This window comes from Culex quinquefasciatus, chromosome 3 (assembly GCF_015732765.1).
Source record: "Culex quinquefasciatus strain JHB chromosome 3, VPISU_Cqui_1.0_pri_paternal, whole genome shotgun sequence".
Taxonomy (NCBI): domain Eukaryota; kingdom Metazoa; phylum Arthropoda; class Insecta; order Diptera; family Culicidae; genus Culex; species Culex quinquefasciatus.
Genome location: NC_051863.1, coordinates 34,266,483 through 34,290,444, shown reverse-complemented (window position 1 = coordinate 34,290,444; position 23,962 = coordinate 34,266,483). Strand labels below are relative to the sequence as shown.

Below are 23,962 nucleotides of genomic sequence, written 5' to 3'. Positions count from 1 at the left end.
AATTCGCCGTTTAGTTGTAGATTAATTTAAATTCATTTTATTCGTTTTATTCTTAACTTCACATTTTGTCACAGAGATCAAACGTTAAATCACAGACACAGTCTGATATTAAAATAAGTAACAAACTTAAAAAAAGGCTTTTCAAGCTAGAAACCAAGTCCTCCACATTTCACATTGTTCACGTGTAATCCGTTCAAATAGAGCTGACAGGGATAGGCCCGGTTGCAGGCGGCTGGCAAGTAATTGAAGTACGCGCCCCAGGCCGAATCGTTCAGGGACAGTCGCTTCAACGATGGCATCGTGATGATCTTTTCGAAGGGGCCAGATTTGAGGAGCACTACAAGAAATATTTAATTTTATAATTGTTATGACTAAAGCTTCTTTACAAAAACCGAACTTACGTAGAAATCCGTGCAAGGTCAACTTTCGCAGCTTCGACAGTTTCAGGAAACAATCACATATTTCTTCCGAAAGCCTTTCAATTCGCACGGACAGCTCCTGGAGGGCTGGCCAAGCTACAACGATCTGCCTAATCTCGGAGAACATCAGCGATCGTGGGGTCTCCACGCAGAACACGGTTAGGCTGGGAAATACCCTGACCAGCTTCTTGATGTCCATCGTTGCCAAGTCGTGCAGCGTCAGCGAAGTTACAGTCATTGCGGGTTGAAACACGGACGGCACCTGCAACTCCTGAGCGGTGATCGAGAGCGTCTTCAAGTTAACCATCTGCGAAATGCCATCCAGAGAGCATTTTGGTGCCGCTGGATCGAGGCCGCCTAGCGATAGCTCAACGATATTACGCAGACTGTAGATATGAAGGAAGGCTTCTGGATGATCCAGTTTTAGACGCAAAACACTCAAATTTGGCAGCCCCGACAGGAACGTAATAAGTTCATCCACCGGAAATTCCTCCAGATTGTACAGATACATCATCGACCGAGTGTCCATGCTGAGGGTCAGCGTTCGAAGTGATGCCAAATTGCACTCGTACAACTTGAGCCGGTGTCGAGCCAACAACTTGATGTTGAGTGATTTCAACGTTGGCGCCACTTCGGCCAACAGTTCCATACAGTAAAAGGTAAGACAAACGATCGTCAAACTCTCCAGCGCCGGCAAAACTCCCCTAATCAACCGACGGAACAGCTGCGGTGACCTCTCGTTGCCGTACCTCATGATCCTCAAGCTCAGCGATCTCAGCGTCGAAAACTTGTCCAGCAGCCGTGCCAGGACGCCTCCACGAACCTCGGAAAGTTCCAGGTGCAGATTCCAAGCGCCCTCCGCGAGAGCGGCCAGCCGATTCTCGTTTTGACCCTGCGGCGAGTACAGGTACCGTCCGGTGATGCGGACATTGCGATAACTCCGCGTGCCCGATAGCAACGGAACGATGAAGCTGTGCAGCCGGAAGGCAATCCGGTGGCTGAAGAAATAGAAGACCACGTCGTTCCACCGGGTGCACACCACCGAGGCGGACAACAACTCCGGGAAGTCCAGCTTGGTGAAAATCGTCAGCAGAATCTGACGAATGTAAAGTTATGGACCGAAGAACAGACAACATTGAATAAATTTACCTCGTTGGGAAGGTCATCGAAAGTGGCGTCACGGATTTGCGCAAATTCTTTCCCATCTACTTCCATTGCTGGTTCTTGTGGCCAAGGGTTTTTATCAGAACCGGAACAAAACTGGAAGCAAGCACTCCGCCGCGGTTACAAAGTTTTGGCGCCAAATTCCAAACTCACAACATTACACGCTGCGGGAAGGTTAGTAATATCTAATGTTTGACGGGGTTGATGCACTGTTGTTGAAATTTACACATTTAATTATTCAAGCTACACGTCCCTGCGAAATATGTTATAGCTATCATCGGTCGTTAGTAAAAAAAACAGTTTAAGTCACGTGACAAAAAACTTTTGCTAGAAAGAGAAAGCAGAAAGCAGACCAACCTCTGTGGCACTCAGAGGTGTGATTGCGTTGGTAAATTTTCCTTATAAGGCTTTCTAGTCAGAAATTTAACAACACATTCAAAGTATGTTAACATGGCTGCTGGGATATTGTTTGCATCAGATCTCCTAGGGTAGAGGACCCAGAAATCGCCCACTTTATAGTGGCAATCCAGGAAATTTGATGAGAATTTAATAACAATTTGTGGCTTTTGGTTCTATTTGTTGTAGAACGATGATAAACTATTTGATTTTAAGTTTCCACAAGGTTTTTATCATTTACATGTTCATTTTTGATAAAATGTTGTGTTTTAATATAGTGCTCTGAAGAGCCTATTTTCGCCCCCCTAAATCCAATTTTCGCTCACCCTTGAAACCAGTTTTCGCCCACGACAAAAATCAAGAAATCAAATGAAATAATGACACAAAGCTAAGCAAATATGGTCTCCTATTGATACACAACATGTTCCCGAAGCTCAATTTCATTGATGTGCACATTTTTTTGTCGTAAAATAAATTGAAGTTCAAAAAACCCTATAGGAGATTTCATAACAGATATCCTACTTTCTTTGTATATTCTAACTAAAACCAAAACATGTTCTCACTCTCACTAAAAAAATATGACTAAATCAAAATTTATAATAGAACTTATGTGTCCCTATTCACCCAAGATAAGAGCTCATAGTTACAATTAGCTCCATGTTTGTTTATTTCTCAACAGGCACTACAGGCACAACAGGCTGTTGTTGATGATTTTGTTAGAAGAGCTTTAACCCTATGGGTCATTCGTTTCCGAATTGACTCAATATACTTCGAGTAAAAATATTAAAGCACATGTGTAACTACTTTTCCATCCTCTGCTTAATTTCTTCTCCTCTGAACCAGCAAACTTTTACTACATTTGAACTAGGTGTCCCATATCTTTGCTTGGGTTAATTTTTGAACTGATGTTTATACCAAAACCCCCTAATGAATGAAAGTAATTAAAATGATTATTTAACCCTAAAAAATAATCTAGAATGTTCCAAATATATTTTCAAGCACATTTCGCTGCGATTAGAAAAGTTTTTATGTCAAACGAAAACTGGCTCTAGACAAAATTTGAAAACAAAATACTAGATTTCGCCCTGGACGAAAATTGGATCGTATGTTTTTTCATGACCCCAGAAATCGCGCACTTTATTTTATTGAAATAACCTTTGGTCTTGCCTTTGGTAAACGTTTAAAACAGGTAAATCACTAGATTTTCATGAAATTCAGACATACAGTGAATTAATTAATTATTCATTTACATTATTTTTGTACAAAATGAGTTGTTTTCCCTCATTAACATTATTACCCGCTGTAGTCTGAATTGGGTCCTAAAATGAAGCTTAGATTGCTGATATTATTATTTACAGCGATAAAGCTTATTTTTCTGAGTACAATGAACCTTTGTACGACCACAAAGAGTTTAAAATGGATTTTTAAATCAATTTTGAAAAATTAACCTCGCGGTCCTTCTTGACAGAAAAGTTCCTACTTGATAGCTCGTTCCAAGGGGACCATAGTTGATACATCGAAAAAATGTTGTCTAGTCAAAAAAAATTTTGCATTAAAATGAAAAAAAGTGATCAGAAATTGTTTTTAATCGTGTTATTTACCGTTGTACATAAAAATTGACATAGGGCTTTAGTACTCAATTGGCAAAAATAAGGCTTTTTTTGAAAAGCTTATAAAAACTTAATAAACAATAGAAATTCATCAGGAAAGTTTCAATTAGTACTAGAAATTAATGAATATGTTAACCTGCATAATAAATTCAACCAAAAAATGGTATAAGTTTGCTAAATACAGATTAAATCCAGTTGATGGGCGAAAACTGGGTCCTCTACCCTATCTGTTTCTACACTGAAAGCCCGACCATGGTAATTTTAAGAACATTTGCTAAAAATGCTGCTTATTAAATTAACTGCGGCTTTTTTGTAAAAGTAAACGCAAATATGGTAAAATAAACCATGCTTCCACAAAATTGCGTGGTAGCAATTACGAAATCATTATCATTCTCTCCATATTGGAGGGTTAAAATTACCATACCGCTCACGACATAGTAAAACTGACTGCGTTAATCAGTCAATCCAAGCACGGAATGTTGCAAAAGTTTTTTGTCAGGCGACTTCTAGCTGGGGTTTTTGATTGACCGCCCGATATGTCAGCCAACATACATATTTCGCAGGGCTGTGACAGCTCAGATCATTGTTTGCATCAGGATACTGTGACGAGAAGTTTGTCATTTTGGGGTTAAATTGGGTACTAAAGCCCTATGTCAATTTGTATGTACAACACGGTAAAAAAACACGATTAAAAACTATTTCTGATCACTTTTTTTCATTTTAATGCAAAAAAAAATTAAAAGACATTTTTTTGATGGATCAACTATGGTGCCATTGGAACGAGCTGTCAAGTAGGAACTTTTCTGCCAAGAAGGACCGCGAGGTTAATTTTTCCGAATTGATTTGAAAATCCATTTTAAACTCTTTGTGGTCGTACAAAGGGTCATCAGAATAGTGAATTGTGATCACAACATCTTTTTCTCATCCAGGACGGTAGAGAAATAAAAAGCTAGTGCCTACACGAAAGCAAATTGCAATATATTATAGAATAGAACATAAAACATCACTCAAATACAGAACTGTTAACAGCGAAAATAGATTGGAATTAAAGAAAGTCTCCCTAAGTTAGCATCCCACGCGATCTCGGGGAATCAGTCGCAGCTCGGAGCCGTGCTTCAGGAACACGTTGCCGGCGGTCTGCTGCGGGTTGATCCCGATGCCGTCGTCCGTGATGATGGCGGACGTTTCCGACGGCACCCGGAACTCTTCGGCGGCGAACTTGAGGACGGCGGTGAACGGAGTCGTTTCCGGCACGCTGAGCCTGTGCGACGTGGGCGAGGGAGGAATAATCAATAAAAATATTTTGGTTACGATTGCATCAGAGTTGCAGTTTTCGGGGAGGTTGAACTTACACTTTGAAGGGGAGCTTCGGATCCGAAGTAAGCGTAATTTTGAATGTTACTTTCGAGCTGGAAAAAAGGTGAAAGTAAATCCTGAGTGAAAATTCACTCGATTTCACCATACTCACGCCATCGTTTACAAATGCAGCGAGATTTGCGTCAGTCCCTGGATTATTCTAGTTAACACTAATTACGCTAGCTACAATTACAGAACAAACGCCAGGAACGAATTTTAAATTTCGTTCTCCGGGAGCTCGAATCAAAATCGTTCACGTATGTTTCAAGTTTTCGAATGTGGATGAAAACAAATCGTTGCTGACAGTTGTTGACACGTTGCGCAAATGTGACAGAAGCGGCGCTTTGGAAAGTGTCAAAAGTTATGACGCGACGCTTCTAAATTACACGTTTGGTGCAGATTAGGCACAACGCAATACGATTTACACGTTTGTAATTTTATTACTAATCTGATCAATTCGTCGTTGTCGTGCTATCTTGTCGCACGTGCCTTTCGAGCTAAATTTAGTTAAGGAAGTCATTTGTGAAGCTTTCAATACCCCGCATTTACAGATCCACACAAGTTGATTTCAATAATGAGATATTGACAAGGATAACGGAAATGATCGAAAACCGTTAATCTCTGTGTAAAATGATAGCATAAAACTGACTGCTGATTAGTTTTTAGAAGCTATAATATTTTATTCTCTTTTATGTTATTTGAAATCAAAGTTACCTTGTTTTGATTGCTTCTACAAAGTCTACAAACAGCTTAATTAATCTAAAACCCATGACTCAAAGCATGTTCTGCCTGATCCACTTGAGAAACTTGGACACATCGGTAAAAACCGAGTACCGGTTCGGGTCACACATGAGTTGGTTTCGCTTCTGCGCACTGATCGACACGATTCCCCTCAGATAGAACCGATAGTTGTCCGTAAACACCAGCCCTCCACCGCTGTCCCCGTTGCAAACCGAGTTCCCGTCGGAATGACCCGCGCAGAATGACTCGCCGTACGCCAGCACCGTATTGTACTGCACGTTGGTTTGCGAGCACTTCTTCTGGGACACCACCGGCATGTCCAGATAGTTGAGCACGTTGGCGACCACCCCATTCCGGTTCAGGCCCCAGCCGGCCACCTTCCCGTACCGGTTGTAGAACGCACTTATGTCGGTGGTGTTGCCGTACAGGCAGACCGGTTTGATGAAGTTGTTGAAGATTATGTCACGCGTGAGTTGAAGGATTCCGATGTCCGTCGTGTGCTGGGCGGAATTGTAGTCCGGATGTAACACCGCAGACGAAGCGGTGTGGTAGAAATGGTCGTCCTTGTTGGCCAGGTTCACGATTCCGATGTACACCCGAAGTAGGTCGGCTTCGAGCGTTTCGTTGGTGTTCTCTTTGGTTAGGCAGTGTGCGGCTGTGAGAATGCTTCTCGAAGAAATAATGCTACCACCACACTGGTATTGCTGAAAGTTTGAAGCGGTTAGTGAGGGAATTATTCTGGGAAGATTCACTACTAACATCCTCAACAAATATGGCCACGTGCCACGGAATCTCTCCGGACTTGGCGCTGACTCCTCCGATTATTCGAGATTGAACGACTGGTTCGGATGATGGATACGCGGTAGCGCACTCATTCTCGTCGTACTCCTCTAAAGACTCTGGTTGGCTTGTCTGAAATGCAACTGTGTCTTAGTTAAAAAAAAAACCGTATAATAACAACCCAAAAGAGAGTGTGCTTCAATGAGCGTGTATAGCGTGTGCGTTGCAAACCAAAGTCCGGATCGGAACTGTGTACAACGGAAATAAGTTCTTTGGTTGGTTGGTTAATGATCAGGAGGGAAAATGGTCTGTCCAAAACACACTACAATCCTCCAAACACCCTTCCTTACTCACCGTCGTCGAAACAACTCGAGACCGTTCTGTCACAACCACCGACTCCGAGCCAAACACTCCTGCAGGGGCTTCCGTTTCGGCCGAAACGCGTCTTCGCCGCTGGCGACATACGTCCTTCCCGTTGAAAATGACCTCTTCCACGTCCGGTATCCTGCGGTTCTCGTTGAACTTGACGAAGAAGTTGATTTTGATCTCGGAATCGGCTGCTAAAATTAGCGTGCTGTTTTCGATGACGAACCGCGTGCCGTCGTCGGTGTACACCTCGCCAAAGTAGTTCTGAAATGGTGTACAAGCATGAATTAGTTATCTGTAGGTTGATCTTCAGCGCTGCTTACCCCAAGAATGTAGACGGCGCCATCAAACACGATCTCGATCCGCACGCGATCAACAGTAACGTCGGTAGTCAGCGTCAGTATTCCGTCCCACCGTCCATCGGATACCACAATGTTCGGACTCATGGCCTGGCAAGAAGAGTTGAACTTGTTTTCCTGCGCGTCGGTGAAGTTTCTCGGTGCGATCGGTTGTACCGCGTACGTCGGCTGTCGGGGTTGATACAGCGGTACAAAACCTGTGGGTCGAGCGACCATTCCGAGGTTCCACGTATTCGGTGGATAGCGATAGCTGGGCGTCTGGGTGTACGAGGAAGTCGTTCTGACGACGCGCCGCAGCGGACACAGCAAATCTCCGTTGAGACGAACCTCTTCCAGCCATGGCTGAAGAACGGTAGAGTAGCTCACTTCAAGCTTGAGCTTCAGAGTAGAATGCGCGTACAGCGAGTATCCTTGCTTGGTGATGAGGAAGTCTCGGTGGTTTGAACTGTTCGATGTTCCAAAGTAGTTCTGCAAGTAACGGGCAATTACATTACTCGATATCTCCTTGGGGAATTCCCGAATACCATTAGGCTTTAACGAATTCTGAGTAATCAGTGAGTGAGACTAATCAATATGCAGTGATGCAGCTTGCATCACACATATAACGTACTCAAATAACAGCAAGATGCTGTAAACAACGCGATGAAAACACGCGATACGCGCGCTGAACTTACCACCAACAGGTCTACGTCGCGATCGAATCGCAGCTGCAGCTCGATATCCTTCACCGTAACGGGACTGGTCACCAGCAGCGTTCCCTCGTACCGCTTCTGGTAGTACCGCTCTGCGTCCAGTGTGAAAAGGTCACTACAGCTGACGTCGCCACCGCCGCTGGTGGCGGACTCATCACCGCGGACTTGGCGCCAGGCGCCACCATGTGATTGTACAATCAGCAATAGTAGCAGCCCCAGCGTGGTAAATTGAATTAACGCAGGATGTCGCTGCAAGATCCGGAACATCTTTGAAACGATTGCGTAACGGTACGGGACGGAACTTACCCAGCGATGCGTTGTTCTGAGTTGCATTTTGCGAGGTAACTTGAGCTGAACGGCACTGCGGAGTCCTTGTTCAGCATCCGCTGCAGTCAAAGTCTGGTCGAGAAATGAGAGTGATCGCGGATGATCGTGCGCGAGAGCGAGAGTCTACCGATAAGGATTCGAAGAAGCGTCTGCGAAATTGATGAGCCAGTAGCAGTAAATTAATGACGTGCTAAATGGTTGGGAATTAATAACAGCGATAACGATTCTGCATGTAAATAATAATTTACGGCATGGACAGCGTGCTTTGCAAGTGGAGGAGTAGCGAGCATGGAAGAATCGTGACCATCACACGACTGTTGATAACCCAAAAGTCAGGCTTAATGTGGTTTTATTGTAATTGATACTTATGGAACTAAGTTTTAACCTAAATGCTTCACATGTAACTCCTGATCCACCTCAAGAACTTGGCCACATCGGTGAACACGGCAAAGTGGTTCGGATCACAGCTCACGTGGTTCTGCAGAGCTGCGCTCACCGAAACAATCCCACGAAGGTACCACTTGTTGCTCTGCTTGAAGACCATTCCGCCGCCGCTGTCTCCGTTGCACACCGACGTTCCATTCCGGAAGCCGGCACAAAACGACGTATTCGAGGTGACCTTGCTGAAGAAGTCCCGGTTGGACCAGATGCACGTCTCGTGCGCCACCACCGGCATCTGGGCAAAGGACAGCTCCTCGCTGACCAGACCGCGCTCGGTGTAGCCCCAACCGGGCACGAATCCCACCTTGTTGATCATCACCTTGTAATCCTCGTCAAAGTTCCACAGGCAAGCGGGCCGCACAAAGTGGTTGAACTTGACGTCGTCCTTCAGCCGTAGCAGCGCAATATCGGCGAAGAACCGCTCGTAGTTGTAGTCCGGATGGATGATGATACGCTCGAGCTTGGCGTCCTGCTCGGGACCGGTCCACTTCTTCAGGTTGGTCTTTCCGAGGTAAAGAAGCAAGCTGTCGGACTCGACCGGTTTCAGGCTCTTCTCCAGCGCAACACAGTGCGCTGCCGTGAGGGCGTAACGCGCGGAAATCAGCGTTGATCCGCACAGGTACCGTAGCTCGGTCACCGACGATCTGTACAGGGCTCCGTGCCACGGGAATTGCGCATTTTGGGCCGGTGCTCCGTGGGTTACCAGCGGGTTGGCTTTCGGTACCACCGTACCGCAGATGTCCTCGTCGTACGAGTTGATGTAGTGGGTCTGGAATAGAATAGTTTCAGTGATGACCAACCTGTTTAAGATCGTTCTTCCTACCGAGGTTTCGACGTTCTGAATGAAAGCGTAATCACCCTGGAAATAACCCGATTTCTTCGTCGTAGTCCTAGCCGGCTGCTGCGTGTAATCACCTCCGTAGTACGCGTCGGTTGTCGTTCGGTATGCACCTTCTCGGCTTCCCGCGGGTGCTGGAGTTCTAACATTGGCATAGTTGACGTTCTGGTTGGAGCTTTCGTAGCTTGGATTCGGCTGACGGATCGTTCTAGCGGTTGAAGTTTCCGTTGACGAGCTACCACTGCTAGGTTTCTTCCAAATCGTGGGATCTTGTATGGGATCGTGATGATCTGCAGCAGGTCGCTTTCGGTTGCTGGAGTGTTCGTTGGAAGTATTCGATGGTTCTGAAAATCTGTGGAAATTGTGTTGTTTAAGGTTGTGAGTCTTCTAAAGCGTGAACAGTACCTCGATTCCACGTTCAAGGTATCTACGCGGTTATACGGACTATCTATGGTCAGATTAGGCTTCACAGTTGTGGTGGGAATGTTAGTGTTAGCATGGACAACATAGTTAATGGGTTGCACGGAATGGGCATTCGAGTCATGCGTGTTATCACTGCTGAAAGTTGTTAAACACGTTGGTTACATCATCACAAATTAACCATCGACAACGCCTTACACTGCTGGTCGCGTCTCGCGTTGCGACGAGTACTCCGGATACACGATGGGATGATCCTGGAGACTGACCACAACCGGTTTCGCGGTTCGTTCCGTCGGAGGTTTCGGCGTTGAAACATCGACACAAACGTTTTGTCCGTTGAAACGAACCTGTCGCAGAAGCGGAATTCTTCCGTAGTCCGAATGCTTCACGTAAAACTTTAGAATCAACGTTTCTCCAGCGTTCAAGCGGTACGTTTTGTCCTCGATGTGAAAGCGAAGGTTGTCCTTGGTCGTTACGTCTTTGAAGTAGGCCTTAAAATTAAATTTCATTTTAGTTGAACGAATCTAGGACACTTACAGATCAACCGACCCCAAAAACGAACACCTGTCCGTCGAAGATCACGTCGATGAAGATCCCATGCAGCGGGACGTTGGTCTTGAGGCGCAGCGTGCCGTACCAGGTCTCCGAGGTGTCCTCCTTTTCGTCATAGCTGAATACGGTTGGACAGGGAGATGTTTTCTGCAGTGATTTAGACGCTGTGGTGACCAGGAGGAAGGTTACGATGAGAAGCTTGAGTTGGATTTAAAAAAAAAAGTGGAATCAAAATAACTTAATAATTAATTAGTTTTATTGAAAAGAAATCGGTTGAAAAAATGAAAACAAACAGCACTTAAATAAAAATTCTTCGTGTTATTAAATCACACCTGAGACGTTTCGATTAATAAATTTGTTATAGTCTGGGAAGGCGTTACAATCTCAAACAGGTTATACGTCAATTATGCAATTCCGGTGATCAAGCGATCGATGATGACTACAAATGTGTTGGCAAAAATATTGCATTTTTTAGTGTGTGATGCTAAGTTAAAACCATGGAAATTTACAACATATTTGTGTAGCACAATTCTTCGTTTTACTTGTCAACAGTTCCACCATAAAGCATGCTATTATTGGACCTCATCACTTTAATTACTAAGCTGTTTATCAGCTAAAATGTGCTTGGTATGTGATTTAATCGAAACATGCATGATACTTCTTGAAAGCACGTTTTTCTACATGAAAACGAACAAAGTTGTAATGAAAAGCTTGATTTCAAGCAGTGGAAAGTTTAAGGAATGAAATGGATACTGCCTACTAAGAGACTAAAATGTGTTCACAGTTCCGGTTTTGGATGCACTAGTTCGCACTTTGTTCTGGAATATAAAATGGAAACCTGTTTTTACAAGAGACAAATAATTTACATTTAGCTTCTATAAGCAGCTCGCATCAAGTGTATATTGCTTAGAAATATTTTCTACCCACTAAAAAACATTTTTCCCCGACATCTTCATTTATGCATCGCATTTCCGGTGACAAATCATTTTTAAGTAAATCATCAATCATTCCAACGAACATAAAGTTTCAATCATCACTTAAACGTCTTAATTAAGCACCTTCATTGCTGCTGAAGTTGAACAGCTTCACATGGGGTCGCACAAGCCACTTAGTTTTCACTAAATTATACAGCAATGCAGTAGCCCAAGTCACACCCAATACTATTAATCACAACACTTAACACGCTTAACGCTGCACTTAGTCCAATTGATCTGTGGCGCACAGAATGTCAAACCGAACCGGGCGGGATAAAAATTGCAACTAACGCGCGTCGGGAGCCGCAACCGTTCTAAGCTCAAGCAACTAAGTCAAGTCTGTTCGACTGTGAGAAAAACGATACCTATAGTAGTAGAACGGGAAGACACGACTGTCGTGTAAAAGATCAGGTTCGGTTCGGTATCAGTTTCGTTATTTTCAGGAGTTGAGGTTGTAGTGGTTGTTGAGACTGGGCCTACAGCCTACAGGCATATTGTAGAGATTTAATTAATGGTACAGGTCACAGCGGGTAATAGCACCTTAATCAGCACTAATCTGGAGGGTGAATCAACGTGGGGTTCGAGTAACATGGGGGTGAGCACAGTGCTTGATGTCTGGGATGCGTTGTAGAAAGTGAGTGAAGGTCAGCAGGGAAAAGTTTCCACTGTTTGAAGTCATAAGAAAAAAAATCAAATTGTTCGCTGTTGAGCGAATTGCCAATATCTATTGCGAGAAAAAATGCAATGCACTATAAAAGTTGAACAGTGGTCTTCCTGGTTCCCGGTGGAATGAGCTCTGTTCACGTTTACGCGAACTCATTTTTGCCTTCCTCACCTTACTGAGGAAAGGCTATAAAATCACTCGAAAAACGAAATTCTTAATTTGACCTCCTAGACCCACCTTCATGTAATTCTGAGCAAATGTATGTGTGTGTGGTGGGATGTTGATAAAAAAATTGCACTGGATTATCTCGGCACTGGCTGAACCGATTTGAACCGTTTTGGTCTCATTTGATCCGTCTTGGGGTGGTTTTTGTAAGAAACCCCTTCATATGACATAGGGGAACAGCATCTAATTTCAGCGTGCCTCTAATGTTGGCAGGTCAGAACTTTGACATTCAATTAAAGCTAATTAAAAGCATTTTTAACTGAAATTGAGTGATAAATAGCTCAATAAGAAGTGAGCAAGCAAGTTTCTATCAAAAGTTTTGCAAAATTAGTTGTTTAAATAGTGAAAATCAGCAAATTGGATGGAGTTAGGAGCGAGTGCTTGACCTGCCAAACATACGAGAATTTCCCCTATGTCATACATTTTTAAAAATATATTCGAAAGACCTTTTTAACGAGTTCCAAAGATTTAAGATCTGACTACCCTATCAAAAGTTATATGCACTTATGTGTTATTTATGCACTTTTTAGTGGTCGGATCTATGTTAATTTGATGAAAAAGTTGTTCGACTTGTCTGTCCAATATCCAATATTTCATTTTCAAAGTCAAATCAATCTAGAACGTATTTTTCTGCATTGATAATCATATTTAGCATGTTTGGGCTGGATTTAAAATATTTCGAATTTTTAAGAAATTCCAATGTACAGCACCGCAAAAACTTTATTTTTGGCAAAAAAATAAATTTTCGTCAATTCTTAGGTACCGTAAACTGGGGTGACTTTGATAGCCCGGGGTGACATTGATAGAAATTTGATTTGGCCACTAATTTTGATATATCCAATGTAACAGTTACATTTTTGCATATACAGTCGACTCTCTGGCTGTCGATCTTCTCGATATCAATAATTCTCCATCCATCGATGAATTCTTCAGTCCCTTCAATCTGCATACTTCAATTATGTTCATTCCTCGATATTTTCCCTTGCTTGAAGGATCTCTTCCTCGACGGTCCCTTGGATTCTGTTTGCTTTAAAAATCTCTTCCGGTTGTCAATTATTTCACTTTCTCATGGCTTGCAAAGACATTTTTCTTGGCGAAACGAAGCCTTGAAGGGTGTTTGACATTAATTTGTTTTTGTTTGATGGACGTTGCCATGATTCTCTCCCATAGCTGGGTATCAAGAAAAAAATATTTTCAATCGAATCTTCATTTTGCATCGTTCTGTAAACTGATGATTCTCTTCCTCGACGGTTTCTTGGATATTGACAACCAGAGAGTCGACTGTATGTTCGATAATAAGCTATCCCTTAACGATTATATACTCAAAATTCTCAATAATGTTTAGATATTAATTTGACGGGCATTTGAAAAACCTATCAAAGTCACCCCGGGCTATCAAAATCACCCCAGTTTACGGTATTTTGGAAACTAATGATTGCAAAACAACTGGACAGGTGTATAAAGCATTTTTAAACACTTTTTGCATACAAATGTTAAAACCGTGGCTCGCAAATTTAATTTTTATTTTTTTTGCCCCCCCCTCGACTTTGGTCAGAGTCGAGGAAAATAAACTTCAAAAAATATTTGCAACGGCCTTATTTATTTCAAATAAATAGGAAATAGAGAAAAAACACATCAAATTCAAGTAAACACAGTTAAAATTGAAAGAAATCTAAATGTAGTGTCTTTTTGTACGTTTTTAGGCAACAATCCAAGTTTTTTCATAAATTTCACAATTTTACGAAATGGATAATTTTTTTTCTTGCACCATTTTTCAGTTTAGAAATATCAATATAGAAATTATAGGAATTTAATTCAAACATGAAGAATGTTGTTATGATGTGTATAATTCGATCTCAAGAGTATCTTTTTAAATTCAGGCATTCAATTTATTTATTTAATATTTCATAAACAGCCCAAAGGGGCGGGGGAAAAAATAAAAAAATAAAACAAATTAAATAACAAGGCATGGTCCAACATTTCAATAAAAAAAGTGATTTAAAGTGCATTTTACACCTGCCTAGTTGTTTTGCAATCATTAGTTTTCAAAATATCCAAGTATTGAAGAGATTTTTTTCGCCGAAAAAGAAACTTTTTGCGGTGCAGTACATTGAAATTCCATAAAAATTGAAAATATTTTTGATCGATCCCAGACATGCCAAATATGATATTAAACGCAGGAAAGTGCATTTCTAATTGTTTTCAGTTCGTTAGACTTCTATTTTCTTTAAAATTTAGAAGTTCTTTGAAAAAATATTTTGTTGCCCCCTGATTTTTCGAACCGGTTTTGAAGGGAGGGGGGGGGGGGGTGACATAGGCTATGAAAAAATATTTGCAACGGCTTTATTTATTATTAAAGTCATAGTTTCAACATATGAATGGAAAAAGTGTTTCAAAATGCATTTACACTATTTCAGTTGTTTTGCAATCAATAGATTTAACGCAACCAAAAAAAAAATTGACGCAACCAAAAATATTAGCAAAAAACTTTTTGCGGTACTGTTCATCGAAAATTTTCAAAATTTTTAAAGATTTTTGAATAAACTCAGTGGAATACATTTTAAATAGATTTCAACTGAACTCACATATATTTTTTGAAATTTTAAAAACATATTTTTTTGCCCCCTGTTTTTGTAGGCCGATTTTGAAGGGGGCGGTGTTCCAGAAACTTTTGAAAATGTTTGTACTAGCATTAAACCTTAGAAAAAAAACATAATTAATTGATAATTTGCAATTTTCCGGTAGTAGTATTACTGTAATAATGTATAGAGCATTTTGTAATACTTTTTACTTGAAATTTGCGTTTTGCCTTTCTTATTATTTAGTTTTAATGTTTAAACCGTTTAATTTTTTTAAGTGTTCAGTTAAGACAGCAAATGCTTAACTAAGTTAAGCAACTGCTTAACTAACATAAAGCAACTTTTTTCAAATGTTGGAACGATGTCAAGTATAACTCAAAGTTCTTTTTGTAAGCCGTTTCAATCAATATCAAAATTAATACAATTAATTCCAGTTACCCACCCGCACAATATAAACGGTTTTCCCGACGTTCGTCGGTTTTCCATTATCACCCTTAACTGCATTTTCCACTCGGACTCACTTTTCACTCCTTCTTGTTTTGCTTTCGTTATTCGCTGTTTTCTACTGAGTTCCCTTTCCGAATGGGTGTGTGTGTTGTGTAGCAGCTGCGCACATTTTCCCAACAGCTGTTGTTGTATATGTGTGTGGGAAGGAAAATGAGTGAAAATCCGGAACTCACTCACCAATACAAAATCACCGTAATGACTAGCTTTGCTCAACAAAATGCTCTAATCACGACTCGTCGTCCTCACCCAGCCTTTTACGAGACAAAATCTCCGGGAGATCATCAAAATGCCGAACCTGACACGATGTCTGCAGTATCGCATTTTCTAGACGCGCTCTCCCGCTCGTCACGTCACACAGCGATAAATTTTCATCATTTTGAGGAGTGCGTTTTCCCTTTGACTGTGTGCCGCTGCTGCGTCTGGGCAGAATAAAGTGGAAAAGAATAGAACAATCTCGCGGCGCAATCATTGACTGGGGCCGGCTTCGTTGTTCACATTCTTCACAGCACAGCCTTGCTGGTGTGTTCGTGCTTCAGTGAACATGTCCGCGAACACATGCCGCGTGTGTGGTGCTGTTGATAAGCCGAGAATTGGCTCTGGTCGGACGCGGCAGTGAAGTTTGGATATTGATGTTATGTTATTTATACTTGGTTGGTTTTTTTCCCTTCATTTTTATTAGAATTTTATTTTTATTTAAATTAATTTTAAACTTATTTGTTTTACCAGATCGGTTTCCTCCCGAAAACAAACGGAATTTTCTCGGAGAGTTTTTACATCAAAATAAAAGGTTTTTATTAAATCTAAAAATACAAAATACTTTTTAAATGCATGTATTTGGCAAAGGTTTTTTGTTAAAATTATTATTTCTCATGATAGTTTTCAAAAGGCCGCAAGCACTAATTGGAAATCAAGTCGTTTTCAATCGGTTTTCAATCCAAACCCCTAATTTCCATAAAATGGTAATTCAATTTTACCTAAGGGTAATTCTCTACCAACTCACACGAAATCGGGAAAAGTTGCCCCGACCCCTCTTCGATTTGCGTGAAACTTTGTCCTAAGGGGTAACTTTTGTCCCTGATCACGAAACCGAGGTCCGTTTTTTGATATCTCGTGACGGAGGGGCGGTACGACCCCTTCCATTTTTGAACATGCGAAAAAAGAGGTGTTTTTCTACAATTTGCAGCCTTTTCTAACTTTGCAGGGTTATTTTTTAGAGTGTAACAATGTTCTACAAAGTTGTAAAGCAGACAATTACAAAAATTTTGATATGTAGACATAAGGGGTTTGCTTATAAACATCACGAGTTATCGCGATTTTACGAAAAAAAGTTTTGAAAAAGTTACTTTTTGCGTTTCTCTTTGTTTCGTCGTCCGTGTCTGTCGCGGGTGACCATGAATGGCCATGATCGATGACGACCAACTTTTTCAAAACTTTTTTTCGTAAAATCGCGATAACTCGTGATGTTTATAAGCAATCCCCTTATGTCTATCTATCAAAATTTTTGTAATTGTCTGCTCTACAACTTTGTAGAACATTGTTACACTTTAAAAAATAACCCTGCAAAGTTAGAAAAACACGAAATTTTAAAATGAAAAATTTTGTTCTAAATGAAAAAATGACCCTTCTGGGACAATGTAGATTCGAAAAGTACATTAAATTTCCCATAAAATGACATGTTCCAAAATTTTTTAAAGTCGAGTAACGGAAAATGGGAGAATTTTTAAAACTTTTTCAGTGTTTTCTTCGATGAAAAATACGTCTATTCGGAATTCTGAGTACGCCATCAAATCGGGCGTCTAATTTTACACAAAAGTCCCTTTGACACCAAATTTCTATCTCATCACCGTTTCAGGCTGCAAATTATTGAAAAACACCTCTTTTTTAACATGTTCAAAAATGGAAGGGGTCGTACCGCCCCTCCGTCACGAGATATCAAAAAACGGACCTCGGATTCGTGTTTCGTTTCACGCAAATCGAAGAGGGGTCGGGGCAACTTTTCCCGATTTCGTGTGAGTTGGTAGAGAATTACCCATTGTAAAAGGCTTGTTTTTTCAACGTATAAGTTAAGGATTTCTGAAGCACATAAACTTCAAGGAATCATCGAGGAGGGGGTGTTTTTGAAGCCGCCTTGAGTCAGGGGTTTTTTTTATTTTTATTGAAAATTTTAAAGAAAAACCTTTAGATTCGATAGATGGAGAAATATTGAGATAGCGATGATTATTGTTTCCATCACTTCAGCCCACAGTTAGTTCCACCGACACTCACTGCACCGCGCATAATCACTCACCTAATCAAACCAACTAAACCCATACTAAACCAGTAAGCACTCACGAGAGAGCATGGTACTCTGGACTGCATGTGGTATCCATGTGTGCGCTCAGCCCAGCAATGTCCACAGACAGTTCGTCTGGCCAGCCGTTGCGTTCAGTTGGGTCGCAGCTTTGAACGTATCCGGACACACGTCGAGTCCCTCTTGTAGTGTAGTGTCTTCGTCCTACTTCCGGCCAGAACAGGCTGGCCTGCAAAGCGGGGGTGGAGAGGGTCAAGTGTTTTCAAAACAGTGCCGAGCGTTGAGATTGAGTGAAGTTCTTGTTTTTTGTTTGTGCTGGCTTGTGTTTTTAGAGAGTTTGCGGAAATACAAACAGGCTAAAATTAAGTTTATCGATTCCGCTGGTTTGTGTTATGGTATTGTACTCCGGACAGGAAGCTTGACCACATTTGCTGGGTAGTGATTGTTTTAGTGGCCACTCCAGGGAATTGAATTTGGCACATCCGGGAAGGCTAAAAATACTGAGATTGTTGTAGTCTGCAGTCTGAAAAGCACACAGGAAAATCGTCTAGTTCGGGAAAATTGTATTAACTCACCGTGGTGGCTCCGTATACATAACTGAGAGTGTCTGAGTGATTTTCCCTTCGGTTCGCCGTCGGTGTCGTCCTGGTGTTTGATGGTGTGTGTTTGTGGTGCACCTTCACGGCGGCAGGTCCTGGCCGTCACCGACTGACTTGTCTCCTTGTCTGTCTGTCCATTGCGTGTCTGCACGAGGAAAGTGGAGGTGTGTCGGTGGTGTTGTGTAGATCCTTGCAATCCGTCAAGGTCCGCTTGTTCAGCACGACCAGCCGCCAATGTGACCGGATATTGAGCAGATCTCCTGCTACACCGCATAATTTTATTAATTGAAGGATTCTGGGTCGTCTTGCGACCTGAAACTGACCCATTTGCCTGGCATTTCCGGGACTGCCGGAGATACGGAGCTGTAAACTCAATTTATCGGGCATCCTACAGTCAGTGAAACGACACCGGAAGACCGTTATCAGAGGGACGACGGGTAGTCGCGAGAGAAAAGCGCTCTGAACGAACGGTTGACGGGGTGTTCAGAATAAGTGCGAGAAACGGAGCGGACGAGTTAAACTAAAATAGAAGAGACCTGGAGATGAATTGAGCTGTCAAGTCAAAGGTAAAGTAATTTACAGTTTGTTTTGTTGTCTGGTTATGCGCTAGTTGCGGAGGCAAATTCGAGGTCAATCTGAGATACACGGAAACACTGTGACGATACAATAAACTCGGAGTTACTTGAAGAATAGTTGCAGCAAATCATACTGATTTTAGGATGCTACCTTTACTGGTTTATTATGATGAATTACAGTCAAGGCATGCCATCCTTGTGTCTATGGACAAACCGTATAACAGGCCAGGTTTTGTATGGATATATTACATTAAATCGAGCCTTTTGACCAATACAAAGTGCCTACCGCTAATTTAGTGTTACAATCGTCCATGATGACCTAAGATCGTTTGATCCAAAATGGCGTCCAATATGATCATGGGCGAGGAAGACCCAAATCATGAATATCTATTTTAAAACCTTTCATCTCATTTGATTAGATTAGGGGAAATATGCCCATTTTAATCACTCTAAGCCGTTCGACCAATTCTCATCACTTTGCCGTTTTCCGCTATTAAATCAACATTTACAGATATTTCAACAATGGAGAGTTGCTTGCTCACTTTAATTCGAGCTATTTATAACTTTGGAACAGTCAAAAACACTTTTAGAAAGCCGTAATTCATGAACAAAGTGCTGATAGGCCGATAATAGAAATAGGCTGAAAAAGGGTATAGTTCCCCTAGTTAAAATTAAATTATTAAATGATAAATCCTTTCATATCACTTGGCTTCGCATGTCCTTTTCATGCATATTTCAACAGCCTTCAACTGCCACACCTGTCGCACTTGAAGAAGTTCTTAGCAAGAAAACACCCCAGCAGAGCCACTTGACTGCACCATTTCGTGCTCGGTAAACATCATGAATATTTGATTCCGAGTCGGATGATACACATGCAGCTTCAAGAGATCAATCAGATTAGACATCCCACTTTCAAAAAGAATAATTAATTTCCTCCACCTTGGCGGCGCTATCTCTGCCCTGGTAAATATATAATGATAAACTTTATGATGCACACTTCTCCCTTGGAAACACTTCCAACTGTATGGTGGCATTTCCCCCCCATTCGCTCTCTTTATTGACCCAACTAAGAGCCGAGTCCCTGGCGGATCATAGTTTATGCTCGTCGTTGGGTCCCCCCCGGCCCTCGACGATGTTCCGGAAAGTATAGTGAAGAATCAAGCGCGCGAGCATAGTACGTCCCGTCCCCTATAACAGCTGCTTCTGCCCAGTACCTTCACCCCCGCTCATGGACGTGGACAAACATGTGTTGGTTTGTCTATGTATCTGTCAGACGTACAAACCCAGCTTAAAAATGCATAAACTTGGACTACCGAGCGCGACTGGCAAAGCATAGTTCACGCGAGTCATAGAACCGCGATTATAGGGGAGAGCAGTCACTAGTTTTTGTTATTTGAGAATACAGTTCAGATTTGATTATCCAAAGTTTCGATTATCCTAAGTCATAATATCGAAAAATAAAAAAAAGTAAAAAAAAAGCCTAAATTTTCGGACAATTATGGAGCATTTTTGGGTTCATATTCAAGCTTAACGCACTTCATTGTAATCGTATATGAAAAAGATTCTAAAACTATTTTTTTCCTTCGAAATTTTCTGAAACTGTTGCAAAAAATTTCAATTTTAATTTATTTATTTTTCGATAGCAAATTCTGCCGAAATTTTAACAACTAAGCAGCAAAAAATCACGCGACTTGGAAATTTCCATAATTTTACCGAAGCAATTCTCTCTTTTTTAATTTGGCCGAATCTTTGACAATCGCTTCCTTATGTCCAAATATGCCGCCATACTACATCATAAGTTTCTCCATACAAATTAGTTTCTACATACAAATGCAAAATGGAAGATTATCTATACAAAAGTGAATATACGAAAATCCGTATCCGTATCTACAGCAATTCCATTAGAAAAGAGTCAAAACCGAAAAAACAGTTCTCCGATCTTACTATTTTTTTTTTGGTTCCTTGACCAAAATAATAAGGCCCGTAACTTCACCCCATTTCAACCGATTTTAGTTGTCTTACACGCAATTGAAAAGTGATTTGTTGGTCTTTCTAGGAAAAAAAGTTCATGGACCGAAAAATCTAACCTAACATTTGGAAAGGCCAAATGAAACAAAAAAATGCCATTTTGACAGAGTGTGGACCAAAGAGCCTATGTTCAAAAAGATGTTATCTGATTTCTTGGACAAATTTACGTAACTTACTCAAAAATGGGAGGAATTCATTTAAAGGATTTTGAGATATGATTTTTTGAAATTTAAAACTGGGTTTTTCGGCGTGCCGTGCACAGAAACAGAAAAAGACGAAAACGGAAAAAAAAATCTACTTTTTTCACTAAAGCTGCGATAACTTTTATATTTCAGCAATGACCTATGCATTAGGGTGGCTTGAAGTTGCATGGGAAAATTTCAAAATGGACTAATTCAATCAGAACAGGCATTTTTTTGGTTCCATTTGGGACCCCAAACAACCCCAAAACTCTGAAATAAAAAATAGTACCAAATTCCTTTATTCTAGAAATTTTGCATCTTTTCCTTATTTAGTAATAGGGTGTTTTGGATTACTTAATAAGGAAAGGAGCCAAAATTCCTAGAATTTAGGAATTTGGTACTTTTATTTTTTTCAGTGAAGATTTGGGAGCGATTGGATTTAATCCGGCATTCCGCAAAGCGATTCAAATTTGTATGGGAAACCCCTTTTTTACATTTTGATTGTTACAATTTCCTATTTCAACTCAATTTAAAAACTAACACCGTAGAAGTGTAGTACTGAATGTCCTCTAAATCTTTCCCCAAGAAGGTATGGTCCTATCTTGCTTCTGGAAAAAGATTCAGTGTTTTTAAAAGATGCATTTCAAAATATGTGCTGAAATATGATATTTCTTGCCAACTAATAGTCCGATTTTCAATGTTAAAACATGAAACATTTTTGAAATTTCCCGATCTTTTCAAAAACATTTTTTTTAATTTTTGAATCAAGACTAACATTTCAAATGGGCCAAGCATTCAATATTACGCCCTTTTGAAATGTTAGTCTAGATTTTAACAATTTCAAAATATTATTTCCGAACAGATCGGAAAATTAAACAAATGTTTCATGTTTTAACTTAGACAATTTTATAGCAAATTTTCTGAAGTTGGTAAAAAATCTGCATTTTTTTCTGTGTGCCTATTTTTTCGTAATTGATTCAATGTTCTTTTTGGATTTCATTTTAAATTTTAGAATGGGGTTATAAAAAAAATAAAAATTGATCAGAAATCTCTCATTAAAATTGTCAATACCTGGGTGCCGAATAGTTGTCCGCAAAGCGGCCTCAATTTAGAACTGTCAAAGCGGAACCAATTTACTGTTCGCATAATTATACCAAGAAGTGGCAAGTATTGTGATCGATCTATAATTTATTTAGTCAGGAATAAAAAAAAAATCGATGGCTATTGAGGTATTCGAAGTCAAAACATCTTAAAAAGAGGGTTGAAATCGAGATTGGCATAATTCGTCGCTAAAATTTTATAATCGCTATGTCTCACGCAAAACCTATGTTTATGACGCTTTTTAAAATGTTAGCGAATTATCAATAACTATGAATAGTACTTTCCAAATAATATTGGATAATCTTACTCCGATATTATCACTACACGTCAAAGATACATAATCTCGGAACTTCCATTCGGTTGCTCTTCTGATTCACGAAATTCCACCCACTTTTGACACAATTTTTCATCACGTGGAAAACAAAAAGGCCTCTTTTGGCCTCCCATCGTTTAGTCTACGAAGAAAAAAGTGCGAAGCACTTAATTTTTCATCGAAAACTTCAACATCAACAGATCCAAAATGTTTCATAATAATTCACTTCAGCAGCAAAAAATATGTCACGCTTGAGCTTGAACATAGCCGTCTACTTTGTTTATGTTTACAGCTGTAGTGCAGTTGTATTAGTGGGGAGCAGTGGGGAGCTTTCGAAAATCACGTTACGCATTCTGTCTTTTCAGCACCCAGGTCAATACTGGCCAGCCTTCCCTATAGAACATACCGAGTGTGCCCGTTGGCGTCCCGGCCTGTCCCGCTGCCGGTTCGGGCATTTCATTCGCGTAAATTTTGGCTATAACGTTTCAGTGACTTTACGTCAAACAGTTTGCGAAAGCACTGTTATAAAATTTCAGAAATTTTCCTTGAAGTTATATCATTTTAGTGATATAACGTCACAACACAGAATAAACTCCGTAATGCCCGAGGGATTCCCGCACGGCGGACTTCCCTGGTTGTGCTCGAAAAAGTGACAGCAACGCGGTGCGAACTGTGTTTCATGTTGGTTCTGGTTCCCGAGCATAATTAATTCCGCCCCATCGGTTACGCTGGGTGCGAGAATTTTCGCCGGAGTTCACTGTAGCTTCTCTCTGCGCCACTGTCACACTTGGTGCTTCTGAGATGAACAAGTTTGTTTGGAGTTTGGAGTGAGGAATGCTGGCATGTGTGCGTGTGCACGTGGAAAGTCATCGCCGCCCGGGAAAAATTAAATATTTGCTCTGAAAACAAAAACCGAAGGAAAAATGATCGAGCGGCAGGTGTCTTTGGTTGCATTTTTTTCACTTGTTTCGAGGGGGCAAAGTTTGTTTTTCCTTCGGTCGCCATGGCAATGGTTGGGAAATGCTCTTGTCAGTCCCGTGGGCCCCCGGCCTGCTGTGTGCGGGGTATTCGACGGGAAAAAGGTCGCGTTCGGTAGAACGGCGAGGTTTTGGTCCCCTCTCGAGGTTTTTTCTTCTTCTCGAGATTGAAAAGCAGTCTCCAGTGGCAGGGAACAAAAAGCGGCGTACTCAAGAGGTAGGCTCTCTTGAAAAAATAAACAAAATTGAGAGTGACAAATATTCAAATTGGGGGAGGGAACAATGAAAAATGAATTGCAAATTTTGTTTTACGGTACGCGTCTTCTAAGCATACAAATTCTTGTAATTTTGAATTGTAGAGTTCACAAATTGCTGTATCACTTTTGTAACCAGAAAGGTCTGTAAATTTCTCGATGCAGTTTTACTTTTTTGAAAACACACCGTGAATACTTTTTAGGAAATACCAGACCCCAGTCAACTTAATTCG

At 41.0% G+C, this 23,962-nt stretch overlaps 5 protein-coding genes across 8 annotated transcripts in view; 1 reads left to right on the top strand and 4 right to left on the bottom strand.

The window, feature by feature from the left end:
* Positions 1–48: 48 nt before the first annotated feature.
* LOC6039472 lies at positions 49–1,705 on the bottom strand. The gene is made up of 3 exons (XM_001849024.2): positions 1,569–1,705; positions 402–1,515; positions 49–337 (listed from the first exon to the last, which is right to left on the bottom strand). The coding sequence occupies exons 1-3, from the start codon at positions 1,632–1,634 to the stop codon at positions 147–149; spliced, it is 1,371 nt and encodes a 456-aa protein (XP_001849076.2). The 5' UTR covers positions 1,635–1,705; the 3' UTR covers positions 49–146.
* Positions 1,706–4,546: 2,841 nt separating this feature from the next.
* Positions 4,547–5,249, bottom strand: LOC6039473 (ubiquitin-fold modifier 1). The gene is made up of 3 exons (XM_001849025.2): positions 5,058–5,249; positions 4,942–4,998; positions 4,547–4,850 (listed from the first exon to the last, which is right to left on the bottom strand). The coding sequence occupies exons 1-3, from the start codon at positions 5,060–5,062 to the stop codon at positions 4,655–4,657; spliced, it is 258 nt and encodes an 85-aa protein (XP_001849077.1). The 5' UTR covers positions 5,063–5,249; the 3' UTR covers positions 4,547–4,654.
* Positions 5,250–5,606: 357 nt separating this feature from the next.
* Positions 5,607–8,453, bottom strand: LOC6039474. The gene is made up of 6 exons (XM_038263702.1): positions 8,190–8,453; positions 7,866–8,132; positions 7,156–7,659; positions 6,821–7,096; positions 6,446–6,598; positions 5,607–6,390 (listed from the first exon to the last, which is right to left on the bottom strand). Exons 1-6 carry the CDS (start codon positions 8,214–8,216, stop codon positions 5,719–5,721), a joined length of 1,899 nt encoding a protein of 632 aa, XP_038119630.1. The 5' UTR covers positions 8,217–8,453; the 3' UTR covers positions 5,607–5,718.
* Positions 8,454–8,542: 89 nt separating this feature from the next.
* On the bottom strand, positions 8,543–11,791 carry LOC6039475 (plasminogen). 3 transcript variants are annotated; one of them, XM_038263703.1, is made up of 6 exons: positions 11,520–11,791; positions 10,459–10,659; positions 10,108–10,400; positions 9,895–10,047; positions 9,475–9,841; positions 8,543–9,420 (listed from the first exon to the last, which is right to left on the bottom strand). In XM_038263703.1, the coding sequence occupies exons 1-6, from the start codon at positions 11,523–11,525 to the stop codon at positions 8,605–8,607; spliced, it is 1,836 nt and encodes a 611-aa protein (XP_038119631.1). In that variant the 5' UTR covers positions 11,526–11,791; the 3' UTR covers positions 8,543–8,604. The 3 variants fall into 3 exon arrangements, with proteins under 3 accessions (XP_038119631.1, XP_038119632.1, XP_038119633.1); XM_038263704.1 differs by having other exon boundaries at positions 9,895–10,044; positions 11,520–11,790; XM_038263705.1 differs by lacking the exon at positions 9,895–10,047 and having other exon boundaries at positions 11,520–11,789.
* A 6,026-nt stretch (positions 11,792–17,817) lies between these two features.
* LOC6039476 (galactosylgalactosylxylosylprotein 3-beta-glucuronosyltransferase P) overlaps positions 17,818–23,962 on the top strand; it is a 118,182-nt gene continuing 112,037 nt past the window's right edge. For both annotated transcript variants that reach the window (XM_038262953.1, XM_038262951.1), the window contains exon 1: positions 17,818–18,865. The gene's annotated coding sequence lies outside the window, so the exon portion shown is untranslated. The remainder of the gene's footprint in view (positions 18,866–23,962) is intronic.

Bases quoted from the DNA above. Each gene is read 5' to 3' on its own strand.
- LOC6039473 (XM_001849025.2), bottom strand. The intron at 4,851-4,941 runs GTAAGTTCAACC...CACGTCGCACAG, and splicing joins CCGAAGCTCCCCTTCAAAGT to GCTCAGCGTGCCGGAAACGA.
- LOC6039474 (XM_038263702.1), bottom strand. From the start codon at position 8,216: ATGCAACTCAGAACAACGCATCGCTGG. The intron at 7,660-7,865 runs GTAAGTTCAGCG...CGTTACTTGCAG, and splicing joins GCGACGTAGACCTGTTGGTG to AACTACTTTGGAACATCGAA. The intron at 6,391-6,445 runs GTTAGTAGTGAA...TCAAACTTTCAG, and splicing joins TGGCCATATTTGTTGAGGAT to CAATACCAGTGTGGTGGTAG.
- LOC6039472 (XM_001849024.2), bottom strand. From the start codon at position 1,634: ATGGAAGTAGATGGGAAAGAATTTGCGCAAATCCGTGACGCCACTTTC. The intron at 1,516-1,568 runs GTAAATTTATTC...TACATTCGTCAG, and splicing joins TCGATGACCTTCCCAACGAG to ATTCTGCTGACGATTTTCAC. The intron at 338-401 runs GTAAGTTCGGTT...TATTTCTTGTAG, and splicing joins GACCTTGCACGGATTTCTAC to TGCTCCTCAAATCTGGCCCC.
- LOC6039475 (XM_038263703.1), bottom strand. The intron at 10,401-10,458 runs GTCGGTTGATCT...TTTAATTTTAAG, and splicing joins GACAGGTGTTCGTTTTTGGG to GCCTACTTCAAAGACGTAAC. The intron at 9,421-9,474 runs GTAGGAAGAACG...ATTCTATTCCAG, and splicing joins TTCAGAACGTCGAAACCTCG to ACCCACTACATCAACTCGTA.